At 33.6% G+C, this 14,819-nt stretch overlaps 1 protein-coding gene across 6 annotated transcripts; it reads right to left on the bottom strand.

Annotated features, from left to right (window-relative positions):
* Positions 1,631–10,228, bottom strand: LOC105178180 (protein MID1-COMPLEMENTING ACTIVITY 1). Of its 6 annotated transcripts, none has more exons than XM_020699316.1 (10): positions 10,093–10,228; positions 9,746–9,786; positions 9,602–9,656; positions 8,770–9,462; positions 7,191–7,603; positions 6,767–6,870; positions 5,946–6,017; positions 3,120–3,226; positions 1,986–2,079; positions 1,631–1,910 (listed from the first exon to the last, which is right to left on the bottom strand). In XM_020699316.1, the coding sequence occupies exons 4-10, from the start codon at positions 9,175–9,177 to the stop codon at positions 1,858–1,860; spliced, it is 1,251 nt and encodes a 416-aa protein (XP_020554975.1). In that variant the 5' UTR covers positions 9,178–9,462; positions 9,602–9,656; positions 9,746–9,786; positions 10,093–10,228; the 3' UTR covers positions 1,631–1,857. The 6 variants fall into 6 exon arrangements, with proteins under 6 accessions (XP_020554975.1, XP_020554973.1, XP_020554972.1 ...); XM_020699314.1 differs by having other exon boundaries at positions 9,902–10,217; XM_020699313.1 differs by having other exon boundaries at positions 9,955–10,217.

Raw genomic sequence — 14,819 nt, 5'->3', positions numbered from 1 at the left:
TAAATTAAATTAATGTGATTATATCAACAGTGACAAAACACAATAGTTATAAGGCCATAACTATTACTAAAGTGAACGTAAGGGGTCACAAACTCATTTGGAGAAGTTCACCTCCTAGAACAAAAGTGCATTGAATGTTGGTTTCTTGGAGGAATCAAGGAGCAAAGGCTCTGGGATTGACTAGCATTGAATTCAAATACTGGTGGGCATCTGAGGTGTGGATACTGTCAGATGAGCGACGTTTAGAACGAAATTGAGACAAATGATCACAGTTGGCTAACGCTTGGAAGTATTTCAAATACCATCTACATCTATTCAAGTGTGTAAATGTATACTTTGGTTATCCCTCATCGCACTTATTTTGCTTTTCGCACATGATCCACTATTCGAAAGAACGTATGCCATGTATAATTGTTATACATGTTTAGATTAACTACTGAAATTTTAAATTCGACTGCACCTCCCTAGCCATGTATTTCAAACCCAATAGTGATATTAAAGCCCGATTCATGCAAACACAAAATATAGTCTTAGTAATGTTTGGCTTAAAATTATATGATTGAGATGTTTAGAACGATTCTAAAATCATGCATGAGTTTTGGGGTTAGTTTTTATGATTTTATTATTAGACTTGTTCTGAAATTTCTAAAATTTCAAAGCATAAAAAGTTATAAAACCGTAAGGATAGGGTTTCAAGAACAGTCCTTCCATGCGTGTGCGCATGCTAGCAGCCACGCAAGCGCGCATAGGCTTTTGAATGAATCATGGGAGAGGTTAATGACTAAAGACCAAATCTTAACTGAACACAATATTATAATGATCTACTAAAAATTTTTCTGTTTAAATTATAAATGTCTAAGAATCCACTAATTATAATTCTTGAAGGAAACAAATTTAAGTGAACAAATTATAACGATTGGCTGTCAAATACAAAGATTCTCTTTGATTTCGAGAACCAAAGCTATATTCTAAATGAGGTTATTCCTTAGACTTTGTCGGACATGACAACCGCAAGGTCCGTAGATCATACTGGAGTCCATGGAAAATAAGATCCAAAAGTAATATGATGGGTTGGACGATTTCGGCTCGATAATGCTCCTCGTTAAAAAGAATTTACGCAATTCTAAATAGGCATATTAGATATGCACACAAAATTATTTTTTGGAGCTAAGATGACTAAAGGTCATGTGAACAAGAGGAAATGTTGGACATCCTCCACCCAGACAGAAGTTGAAGTTTCTGATGGAACATGTCTCTTCTAGAAAGGGCAATTACTCGGCTATCGTGATGGGTGCCTAGGACATTTCTGCAACAGACATTTTCGGTGTAAATGACCTATCTGCGTCATACTATGCTTAATCTCACTATTCATAATTGATTATAAAATAATTAATAAAAAAAATTACTTTCCAGATAATTAATTTTAAGAAAAATAATTATGATGTCCAAATTCATAATTTTATAATTCATTATACAGATGCAAATTGCAGCTAATGATTATGATGTCTGGATTAATAATTTATGATTAATTATGCAAATGCAGATTGCAGCTGAAATGCAATTTTTCTCGGAACATAAGTTTGGACTGCTCACTCGCTTCTTTGGGTTAAAAATACAAGAAAAACAAATCAAATTGTAACGACGAGCTGTAATAGCAATTCTACGCGACCTGAAAAAATATCAATTACATAACACGGCACAGCCGCCACGAAAAAGCACTGTACAGAATGGTGAAACGGAAAACCAACTGCAAGAACAGGTACCATTTGGGTACAAGCCAGTTACCTGTACAGGAAGTTCTAATGCATGCAAGCATGTGATCTGAAAAATGCAGCCATATTTGTGCAATCTAACAATTTAGTATTCTATGTATTGGATAGTTGGAGGGCATGTTGTTGTCTTCTGATGACCTGCACAATTGGAATTACAAGCATGAGAAGCTGATTTATTGTCATAATGCAATGTCGAACTTGTACTTGTTTTACCTTTAACTTGACGGATCTCGACTTCTCGCCATTCTTGGACAAGGGCACAACAGCAGCACATAAGGTGGGAGAGAAAATCGTCAAATAAACCTCCCTACAAAGGAACAAACAAGATGTGTATCAACAAATCTGGTGAGTATGATTGCTTAGTTTGTGTTGCGATAACAACGACATGATGAAGAGTGTTCTTTAGCTAAGCTTATTTAAAAGATCTTATAAGTTGATACATCGTATAAGATGTTTATCGAGCTTATAAGATGTAAAGAGGTGTTTGGTTGAACTTATTTAAAACTTCTAATAAACTCATACATTTTATAAGATGTTTCTAGTGCTTATAAGATGTTAGATTTTATTTTACAAATGAGCTCTTAGAAAATAAAATTACGGAGCTTATAAGATGTTACTAATAGCAATTTATAATTAATATGATAAAATTAGGAAGTTTGTTAAATTTTAGAAGTAGTTCGGAAACTCCTCCTTTGAAGGAGCTTTAAGCTTCTAACATGTTATAAGCTTCTAACATCTTATTTTTAGATCTTATAAGCTCGTTTTCTAAAAAAGTTTAGAAAACACTTTTCAATATCTTATAAGCTCTCAAACATCTTAATATGTATTTAAGAGCTCATTACGTCACCCAAACATCCTCTAATCTTATTTTAAAATAAGTTATTAAAGTGTTTGGATACACTAAGCTTGTGAAATTTTGTAAGATGTTAGTAATGGCAAATTCGTAACTAATTTGGAGAAATTTGAGTTAACTTGTTAAAATCTTGAAAATAAATCAGCAATCCTAACTTTTTTTAACCAAAAAAAAATTATAAGCTCTTTTACTAAAAAATTTAACCAAACACTTTGTAACATCTTGTGGGATGGTTTAAAGAAGGTTTACGTTCGTCCAAACACCCTCTAATCTCTAGAATAGACCGAGGCAACGGCTATTGTTTATCTTGAATTTTCTTATTCATCTTGGTGGTAAGACTTGCCACCTCCAAGACTTCATCGTCTAACAATTGTATATATTGTTTCTAGTCTCTCTTGATAAGTGTCGTAACTCAAATTGTCGTAGTAGTTCTACTCAAACACACAGTCGAAATAGACCACGGACACAAGACCATACAGTGATTATGTAATTACCTTGATGTTAAGCATTCCTCGAAGTTTCTTTCTGATGCAACAGGTATAGCAGCAGCAGGACAGTATTAAAGAATAAGCCATCAAGTCGTTACAGGCTTCTGCAGGAGCTGCAAACCAGAAGCATCATTTATAGCCCACAGAATTTCAATTGTACAAAACCAGTGACCGGAGCAGAACCAAGAACAACGTATGAAGAAAGCAGCTATAAGTCAATGAGTTGAAGACGGGTGAGGGGTAAACTGGTGCAATTTGTTCCATGTTTTGTTAAAGAAAAGAAGAGAGCTAACAATGAAGTAAATGGAGCGGAATAGATCATGATTCGTCCCACACTCGATTGATATCTTTCTCACATCGTGTATGCAAGAAAAGTGAACAAACTGCTCTCCTCTTTGTTGGTCAGACTAGATTTTCTGTTAATAGCTTAATTACTAACTCCTCTCCCTCGTTTGTAATTAGTACAACTTCCACTCTAAGTTTGATATATAAAAGATCCCGATGGAAGTTCGAATTGAACATTTTGCCACCAGTTTTAACAAAAATACTTGCATCGTTTTAAAGGGTGTCTACAATACTATCCCTAATTAAGTTTCATTGACTCAAGTTGAAAAATCTTAAATGGAAATATCACTTTTCCCTCCAAGTATATAAAAAGTTTCGGTTCTTGGAATTCAGCTCTTAAAATGTGCTCAATCCCAGTTTCCATTGTTTTAACTCAATCTGAAGGGATCAAATCCTATGAAACCTTGAATCAATTCTCTCCCTCCTTCCCTCCCCTGCTGGCAATTCGCCCTCTTTTCTTTTCATTTCATCTTCTCCCTCTATCGTCCCTCTTTCTCCCATTGCATTCACACTCCTTTCTTCGCTCACCGTCTTCTCTCTATCCTCTCTCTCCACCACCACCCTCTCTCTTTCCCTGTCATCTTTCCTTTATTCAGCCCATCACATCCTCTCTGTCTCCCTACTCCTCACTCGAGGCCTCATCTTCCCCATGGCCATCCTAAAGAGAAAGAGGTAATTTTCGCAATAAAAGAATTGAAAGAGAGAAATTCGAGAACAAAAAAAAAAAATAAGCAGAAAGGAAGATTAAATCTATCTAGTATTCTAGTTCTTAAGGGCACTTGACTGTTGGTATTTCAATCCTACAACACTAAAGAAGGTAATGAATACAAATACAAGAACGGTTGTCAGTCTACGATATATTTGGGAGTGCCAAAAAACCAACAATTAGCAGCTAACATCTCATCTCATCTGAGTGAGAAACAATTGGGTCAGATGAATTTCGATGAGATGGAAGTAACTTTTAAACGTACTTTTAGACGCGGGCCAAAATTGCAATAATGACAGTTGATGTTTGTATGAAAGGTGTTAGGTAGAATAAAATGTAATAGTTATAGTTTAACGGGATATGTTTATTTCTTCAGAGCAGTTAAATTTTGATATATGTTTTGAAGAAAATCACACAAAGAAACATACATATGGACAAGAAAATTTTTATGAGATGAGATGAAAAATTTTATAACAAGCCAGCACAACCTAAGTTTTGGGCCTCAGATGACTAATATTTTCCATGCAAGCTTACTATTTAACAACACTATTTCATTACTTTCGGGACTTTGTCTTCTACATATCTAATCATTTTACAACCATAGTTCCAAATCATACTAAGAATATCCTGCCCGCTAAAATATAATGACAATTAGGTTAGAGGCAAAACAGAGGTTTCTTTTTTTGCAAAAGCTGTAATTTTCCATCCAAAAACCTAACAACTAGGAAGTCAAATAGAGAAAATGTGGTAAATTTAGAGTAGAAGTTTCTGTAGTTGCAAAAAACAGAGAGTGGGCGGAGTTGGTGAGTGAGCGACTTTAGAGAAGATGTAGATGTAAATAATCCTATTGCTAATTGCCCATTATAAATTCTACCTGATACATGATGACTTTTCTTGAAAGTTTCTATGTCTTGTGTGATGGGGGTGGAAGCCTCAGCATAGTTTAGATAAAACATTAGAAAATGGGATTAAGATGGTTCTTAAACCGTCATCATAACTTATCGAGTTCCGATTTCTTGTTAGATCAATAATTAACCCCATTATTGAAGCATACGAGACTCTTGGACTTAAGGCAACATATTATTCCCCTCTTTTACACTTCTTGTATCTATGCAAATTCATTTCTCCCTAGTAATATGCTCAGACAGCTGACCGCTTCAGTCCATTTTGACTTCCCACACTATTTGCCAACAATGTATATTATATCGTTGTGTGTGGGATGCCTATTTACAATTTTAGTATCAAGGCCATTAACCACATACTACATTCATTTCAGCATATTAGTGTATCAAAATATTGGAGATACCATCACAACATTACGGTACATAAAAAGATTTCAATTAGAAACCGTTTTATCATCACCAAATATTGATCAAAACTCAAACTTATTAGTTAAGATTCCAATATGTTGCATTCGGATCGATGGACTTGAAGTTAAGGTTTCTTGATTCATAATAAATTCACTGTAATTATATGGAAACGTCTATGTTACAAATGATTTCAAATCCGTCAATTTTCACTTTGAACTATATACAGTAGCATTTTGATGGATTTCAACTCCAATAATATGGAGTCATTTGAAGTCATTTGAGATCGTTTTTCTAAATCCTTTATCTCAAGTTCAAATCCCCCCATCGAAATAGAGCCCTAAATTGTATGTTGTTTCATTATCACTACTTCAAATGCTAAACAATTGCTTCACAGAAAAATCACAAAGTTCAGAAAATGCCTTGTTGCTAGAATAAAAGTTTTAGATAATTGAAAAGATAAATGCAACTTACAGATGTGTCTATTAGTTGCTACTGAAGCAATTCTGGAAAATGTGCCACAAGGGAAAAGCATGGTTTTTAGGCCTGCAAATTGTATAAGCCACTACTTATAACACATAATAAGTATAATAATGACTCTTTGAAATAGAATTAGTTTTATAAGGATACGGAAAACACACGAAAAATAAAAATTAAAGAAACAATAGATTAAGTGGATAGCAGGAGCACGTGTTTTTGTCCATCCAACATCAGAATGGTGCCAAATTGTGCTTTTCTGTGAACAGATTTATATCTCCATGGTAAAATACACATATACCAAGTCACAATGAACTTTATTTATGTACAGAGTGGTTATCAAATTACTCATGTGCATGAAATAATATGGCTCATCTTTCCCCTATTACATCCCGTTAGATGTTGTGGTGGAAAAACCAAAATGATTTAATTAGATTTACCAATTCAGAAGTGGTCTTTAATAAAATTAAACATTATGGAGTTCAATTTCACATCAAACAATAGTCAGGCTGTGACATCAATGGAGACGGGTTCTAAGAGAACAAAATTAGCTCTTCCATGGTCCTTCTGGTCAATTAATCGTTTTACAAAGAAAATTAACCTTATTCCACTTGGTTACCAGTTGAGTTTTCTTTGATAAAAGAATACCATGCGAAATCATTGCAGTCTCACCCTCAATCCAAAATCATATTTTCCCATACCTTAGCATTTAAGATTTCATAAACCACCTGTATTCGAAAAAGAACAGAAAGACACAGAGTGACTTGATAACAAGAAAAAATTATGCAACTTCAATGTAAATGAAGAAGTGAACATACATAGAAGAGGTTCGGAACAGCAGCCAAGTAAATCTGAATGCCATTCATCCTGTGCACCTTTAAATGATAGCAAATCACGTCTTGAGGAAACTGATGATGTGTTCCTGTAAGGAATAATAAATGTAAGGCAGGAGGAATCAAGGAGGTGGTGGAACTTCAATATAGAGATAATTAACATTAATAAAGCTAAAACATAAACATAACTCATTCAAACTGGGCTCATCTATATCAAAATCAAGGTGCTTATTGGGAAACCAAGTACTGGTTGTTGCTACAAGTTTGAGGATATATGTGCATTAGCCTAACTGCTACTGGCATTAAATCTAACGTGTACAATTGATGATCATATTTTAGAACCGCACAAGCTACATCAGGAATGATGAGAAAGTCATAGAATCTAAACGCTGTGAATTGGAACACTGACCCTGAAGCTTCCTGCTTTTCACTGTTTCTACTGTAGTTTTTATCATAGTGTTCCTTTTCACTGCTGACATCAACATAAACCTGCTCCACCTTCGATTCTTTCGTGAATGAAGTTTTCTCTGGCAAAGAATTTGCTGCAACAGCTTCAGTAACTTCAAGAAGATGCTGAATCACTTCACACTGGCCAACGTCCAAATTAGCTTGTGAATGTTGCAGTTCTAATTGAAGCTTCTGATTTTCTTTTTGTATGGCCTCGCAAATGGGCATGTTTGGGTAGGAACAAGAAAGGGTTTTCTTCAAAACAATGGTGTCATGCTGTGAGGGCTCACGCTTCAGAATCACATGTTGTATCTTCCTGTCCTCATCATCCAAGGTATACTCATGTTGGTCCCTTTCAATCATTTCGAGTCGTTCCTGACAACATGTAAAGCAAATTAATATAAGTTAAGGAAAACAATAATTATCTGAGCTCAAGGGCAACCAGTATATCCAAGTCCTTTTTACTCTGCCTGACTATGATATGCGGTGACGTTCTGGGATATGAATCAGAAAACAAGTTTAATCAATGAGAGTGGCGTTATTTGTTTGATATATCTCTAAACATGATTTCCGCAAAGAGAGTTTCATAGCTTTTCTTCATATAAAGCTGTAAGAACAAGGGTATCAGAGACGGTGCATTAACAGTTGACGGCAAAACAGTCAATACAAGTTTATCTTTTGCCTAGCCAAGTTAAAAAAGAGTATATACTCTCCTAGCAGTGTTCTTTTAAGACACATGTGAAATCGAATAGTTAAAATAATTGCCAAAGATTTAGAGTTGAATCTCTTTACTGCTCCAAGTGAAATACAGAAAAGAGTGAATCTTTGCCATGACAACAATAAATATAGTTATGCTTTTTATAGCCTCAACATCTCCTCCATATCTCAAACATATTTTATTTATTTTAAATTGTTATAGGTCTCTTCTCTCCTTATAGTTGATCGCCTCTACCTCATTTAGTTGACAACCAGTTAATTCCAAATTTATTTGTAGATCTAGATGCACTTCTGCTGATACTCATGCTGGCTTGCTACACACTTCACCTCAGATTTCCTGAAATTAGGTGTCTTAGAAGTTACCCTAACAAACATTGTGAGGATAACCTCTATTCTCAAGCTGACATCTCAACTGCTGGTGGATTTTCAGTCACAGTTGCATTTGTACAGCAGAAAAGTTTGGTACAATGTCTACAAAGCACCAAAAACAGCAGATCATAAGGAAACCAACAATGTAAAGTGATGCAAGGAAACAACCAAATGGTATTAGAAATTTCAAGAATCGCCAAGTGAGGCTTCACCACATGATTTGCATCAACTTCTCACCAATTGCATCCAACTTTAAATTGAGACTACTTACTCGTATCAAACTTTATATTGGGATAACTCTTAAATGCACAATTAAAACAAAACTACAGGCAAAAATCAAAACGGAAATTGGAAATCAAAGATAGAGTTGGGCGTTATACAGAGAACAATATGTATAATTCATATATCACTGACGAAGAAACTAATTGCAAATCAAAGAGAAAGGAAAACAATACCCGAACACGAGCATTATCAACAAGGGTAATGAGAGGTATGATCTTCAAATATCGATCAATCTCACTTTGGGCCTTCCTGAACTGGTAAACAATGTTCCATCCCATCGCAAGGAGATAGAAATAACTCCGGTCCTGACAACTATTCACCAAAATGTAAGACCTCCTCAACGCATCCTCAAGCTGCTCCAATGGCTCTCTAGTCTCTGGATACTTTTTGAGCTCCGAAATTCTAAGTGACTCCAATAAATTCCCAATCAGCTTCAGATGCTGTGCAAACTGCCTGCAGTTTTTCTTGTGCATTCGGGCTGTGTTTGCTGCCTTCACAATCATTCCGATCAGACTTGCAGCATCCACTCCTGCCAGTTGTGCTACATTCGCAATTTCCCCAAAATGTTCCCATGTCGACATCCTCAAACTCCCTTAAAAATCTCCCTCCAACCTCAAACTGATCTAGATGAACCCAATAAGCATATAGGCGTTGCAGATCAGCATATCACTGATCAGAAGTTTCTCCCATCACCGGAACTCTATCTCTTCACTAGTCTTACTACATCAAACCATCACAAATTAATGAGTATTCCAGTGAATCCCATTTCCCAATTTTTCACAAATAGGTAGATGGAAATTCAAGTCTTTTCCAGCATGCAACTTCCACACCACAATGTGACCTCTACAATGATTCTCAACTCTTGACTGCAATACAGACCAAACGAAAGAGGGAATTAAAGCAATTATTCACAAAATCTAAACCCACAGAATCCCAAGATTCGCAGTAATCCAGCCCCAGAACAGAGAAGAAAAGAAAACAAAAATATTACAGTAATCCCATTACCCTTCATCTGGCTTTCTTTTCTCCGACAAAGTGAAAAGGTAAAAACCAAAAAAGGCTGCAAACAATTAAAGAATGTTTGACTAACCCCTTTTAACCATAATGACAAAAGCAAAGAACTGAATAAACACAATTCAATAAACCCACCTTTAAAATTCAACGAAACCGATAACTCCGCAGAATTTTGCCTGCAGAAACAAACACCAGAATCAGTCCAAGAACTATTTCGGTATAGAGCCAACGCACTTGTGTATATAAAAGAGAAAGCGGCAGTGTTCACGAGTTGGGTTTAGCATTGTTAACCAAGAAAGAATTCCATGTAGATGGGCCAAGAGAAAGAAACAGCTTTAACGCACTCTGTGGAGGCAGATTCTTCTTCAGTGTCAGTAAACAGCGAAAAAAGACACCAACACGAAGCCTAAAATTGAGAACAAATGTCTGTATATGTGTGTGAATGAGTGTGTGTTATAGTGTAGGACATCTGTCTCTCTCACCGTCACGGCTTCGGTGTTCCTTGTCGCGACTCGGTTTGGAGAGAACGACTCCGTGACTACTGCTTTAGCAGATACCTACGTACGCCAGATGAGTGACTTTTTCCCTTGGGAAGTGTTGTTCTCGGATGTTTTTTTCTCTTTCATTTTCAAATAACTTACCTATTCAAACATGCTCCATTTATATATATATATATATATATATATATATATATTTATAAAATAGTTTAATTATTTAGTACACTTATTTAATTAGAAAAATAAAATAAATAACCAATTAAAATTTTGAATTTGCATGCATGAAAGAATAATTAATATAATTAATTAATTAAAAAAAATCTAACTACCGACAATCAAACATACTCGATGAGTGTGCAGAACTAAAAATAAAATATCTATGTGAAAAACAATATTGAGTAGAATACTTTTAGGGATAATTATGTTTATAATTCTTAATTTATGGTCTATTTATATAAATGACCACTGTTTTTTTTATGTAATTATAGAAACCACTCCTGACAATCCAAAAATAAGGGTAATTTGTGTAATAATATTGACGTTTCTGAATTTTGATTGGTATATGTATAATTTTGTAAAAGATAGTGATAATTTGTATAATTAGATCATAAATTAGAGGTATAGATGTTTTTTTCTACTTTTTTTAATTATTATAATTGATGCCTCTCAATCCAGCGGCTAAGTGACAGGTCCAAGTGATTTACACAGGATGAACAGTTGTTACCACATCATCGAGAAGTAGGAAAAGAGATAACTATCAACCGTCAATTTTGTTGGACATGTGCCTTATGTTTGGATCTGTGTCTTGAGTGTTTTGTTTTGTGTTTTGAAAATAGAGATAAGTGTGTGTTGAATATATGGTATATTTGAATTTTGTGTATTGAGGTAATTTAAAATATTTTAAAATAAGTGGTGTAGATTTGATGTTGAAGTTTGAGAGACAAAAATCACTGTTCATTGTCAAATCATATCTCTTTTATGTATATTTTTATATATAAATATTGTATTTTTAGGAGACAAAAATCACTGTTTATTGTCAAATCATGTCTTTCTTATATTATATATAAGTATATATATATTATATATAGAAAGTTTAAAAAAAAAATACACAGATAAAGTGCAAAACACAAAAACAAATTTTACAGTCTGCACACTAAAACTTTATTTTGATTTTGTTTTTGTTGCTTTCACTTGCTATTATCAGGCGTCGGAGTGATATTAATGGTAAAGTTCGTATATCATATGAGTCTTTTGTAATTAATTGGGTACAAAAGTAACATTAATTGTAAACTTCGAGTATCAATTAAATCATTTTATAATTATTAAAGTATCAAAATAACATTAGTAAAAAATTTGGACACAAATATAAATTTTAGGGTGAATTACAACGAGCTCTCTTGAGGTTTGGCATAATTATCAATACCACCTCGTTGTTTAAAAAATTACAATACCCCCTGATATTTGATGAAATTATGTAATTTTTGGATGGATGTATAAAATTGTCAATTTTGCCCTTAATGTAATTTTTTTTAAAAAAAAATAAATAATTTGTAAACAAATCGAATGAGGTGAATGGAAAATTTAAAAAAAAATAGCCACTTAGGTTATAAAAAATTAAAAATAAATAAAATTATAGTTTTTAGTCTACTAAAAATGAATAAAAATCTAATGGGTTGGACTAATTATTGGACAACCATTAAACTTAGGGGTACTAATAATTTTTAAATAACGAGAGAATATTTATAATTATGCTAAATTTTAAAAAAAATCGTTATAATTTACCTTAAATTTTACTGTATAATTATTACCTCAAAGAATAAAGCACTAAAATTCTTCTCAGCATTTATTGTGCTGTCAAATGAGACCAAAAAAACGTTGGGAAATTTCTAGCGTTTTTTGTTGTTGTCGGATGAGAAGCATAGAAAATAAAAAATGTAGAAGAGAAAAAAAAAATTCAAAAAGAAGTTATTTGTAAAAGAAGAAGGAAACAAAGTCAAAGTGGGTCCTTTTTGTCTTTTGTTAATAATATTCGCATTTATCTTTTTGTTAATAATAAATTATTTTTTAAAAATATATATATATTATTTTAACTAGTGTATTTCATATTTATTTTATAAATATTTATCAATTATATTATTAAAATATTGAATACTAATTGAAAAATTGAATGTTTAATTCTGCATTGCTCTAACTGAGTAATATAATTATGGGTCAAATATATTTTGTACCCCTAAAATATGTTACCGTGATCGATTACCCCCTAAATTAAATTAACATTCATTTACTCCCTACCTTTGGATAACCCTTTAAATTAAATAAGAAGTAATAAATATACCCTTAACATTAAATAAGAATTAATAAAAATACCCTTAACTATTAATTATATATATTATATTCATATTAATTCCCACTATTGTTAAATATATCAATCGATTTGAACAACTACAATGTTTATAAATTAATACGAGATTTGTATAAATTAAGTCAAAATAACTATTTCAAATTTGAGTGTATAAATAGTTGTATTGATAATTAGCAAAAGTTTATAAATTCACTAATTTTAAATTAACGAATAAGAGGCATTTTAGCATATTAAAATTTTACCCACATGTATTTTAGGGTATAGGCTCTATCCAAATGCAAAAAAATTATTAGCATAAATATGTATCCAAATCTGGATCTAATGTAAAAATACTAAGTACCAATATGGGTCATAACTATCAAAATTAATCTGGTTTGGGTCTAGGTATTGTACACCAATTGATAGGCCTAATGTGTTGGACTCAAAGTTAGGTCAAAGGAAAAATAGAATTACTACATGGAAAGACAAAAAATTACCTCATTAACTCCTAAATTATCTCATTTGACATTTGGGTGCCAAAATAATAGGCTCAATCACTTGTAATATTTTTGTCATTAAAACATCTTGAGAAGTGCTTCTAGTTGTTTTGATTTTTTTTGTTTTTTGTAAATGAGTTTGATATGACAAAATATGGTTAGCTTAATTTACGGCCCACATGCAAGAGCCCAACATAAACCAAAGAAAGATAACAAGGTAGGAGGCAAAAGAGGGCGTCGAGAGCTCCCATTCAACAAGGGCTCAAGGAAACATAGTGTTAGTCCCAAACCAGGGGGCAAATGGAGGATTTGCGTGGATTTTCAAGATCTCAATAGGTTTGCCCAAAAGATTTTTACCCTCTCCCAACAATTGATCAACTGGTAGAGTTCACATTTGGTTGCAAGCTACTGAGCGTGATGGAGGCATTCTAAGGGTACCTTCAGATTATGTTAGCTCCTGAAGATCACAAGAGGGTCGGTTTCGTTTCCTCTGATGGGACGTTCTGTTATCTGGCCATACCATTCGGGTTTAATAATGTGGAGACCACTTATCAATACTTGGTAGATAAGATATTCTACCCCCAGCTAAGAGAAATGTAGAAGTATACTTAGAAGATATGCTAGTAAATAGCAAAAAAGTTGGTGATCTTGTACCTAGAAGAAAGATTTGGGGTCCTTCGAAAGTATAAACCCAAGCTCAATTCGGCCAATTGCGCATTTAGAACCCAAGGCAGATGATGACCTACAAACAAATAGTCCCCCTGGAAAACTTTAATGATCCAAACAAGTAGTTTCCATAATATTCTCCACTTAAAATAGAAAAACTCTTACTGCATATTAGGAAATTAATGCCCTATTGCCTGTCAAGCTTTGCTTGAAAAATAAGCCTTACCAGAAAGCAAACACATTATCTCTTGAAAATCCCTAGATCTAAACTGGCATGATCATCATACCAAAGCCTTGTTCTTAAATAGGCATGAACATTCTTTTGTCCTCACTCCCCCAATGAAGATAGTCAATCAAAACTTAAGGGGAGCGATACTTCATATGAAAGTTTTCCATCTCAATAGGATAGGCCAAAATACGCAAGGAGCAAAAAAAAAAAAAAAACATCACAGCATAGTAAGGCAGGAGCAGCAAGCCCCATTCATGAATGACCTAACAAACTAAGCGGGCGGCAAGCCTTCAGATCAAATATACGAAAGCAAAGTCAGAATGCATAAAAGTCCCCCAGCCAAATCGGCAGGAGGAGGAAGAGAAGTATGTTGAAAATAGGTAAAGTAAAATTATCTCATCCCCATTCTGAAATAGAGAAAACAAAAAATTATCTTTAAAATATAGAAGGAAGAGGGGGATACATAATTTTTCTTGCCTCACAGACGAGGTCTTCTCTTCACTCATGGAGGGTTCTTGCTTTGAAGGGGGGTGGCTTCCTTAGCTGTTGGCTCTTTGGATTGGCTCCAGGCGCGCCTCCCCTAACACACCCACCTCTATGGCCACAAGCACATTGGCAGGAGGAAGGGTCCACACAAAAGTGCTTAAGCTAGTTATCAACCACATAGAGCCTCTTAGGCTATGACAATTCATGCAGATCTATCAACATCATTTATAACACATGGAGCCTCTTATCTATACTATATAAAATTGAAGAGGGGTGAATTGGTGTCTCAATTATTTTGGTATGTCAATTTTAATATTTAAAATTTAATTTATTATTAACTTTTCACTTTTTCATTATCTTTCAATAGTTATTTTTTTTTAAAAAATTTTCAATCAATTTTTTTATCACTATTTATTTATAAATTTAATATTAACTTATTATTTTATTAAATAATAAAATTTTATACATATTTTATTTTAAATATAATTATAAA

This window comes from Sesamum indicum, linkage group LG15 (genome assembly GCF_000512975.1).
Source record: "Sesamum indicum cultivar Zhongzhi No. 13 linkage group LG15, S_indicum_v1.0, whole genome shotgun sequence".
In the NCBI taxonomy this organism is placed as follows: domain Eukaryota; kingdom Viridiplantae; phylum Streptophyta; class Magnoliopsida; order Lamiales; family Pedaliaceae; genus Sesamum; species Sesamum indicum.
This window is presented reverse-complemented; position numbering and strand designations above follow the sequence as displayed.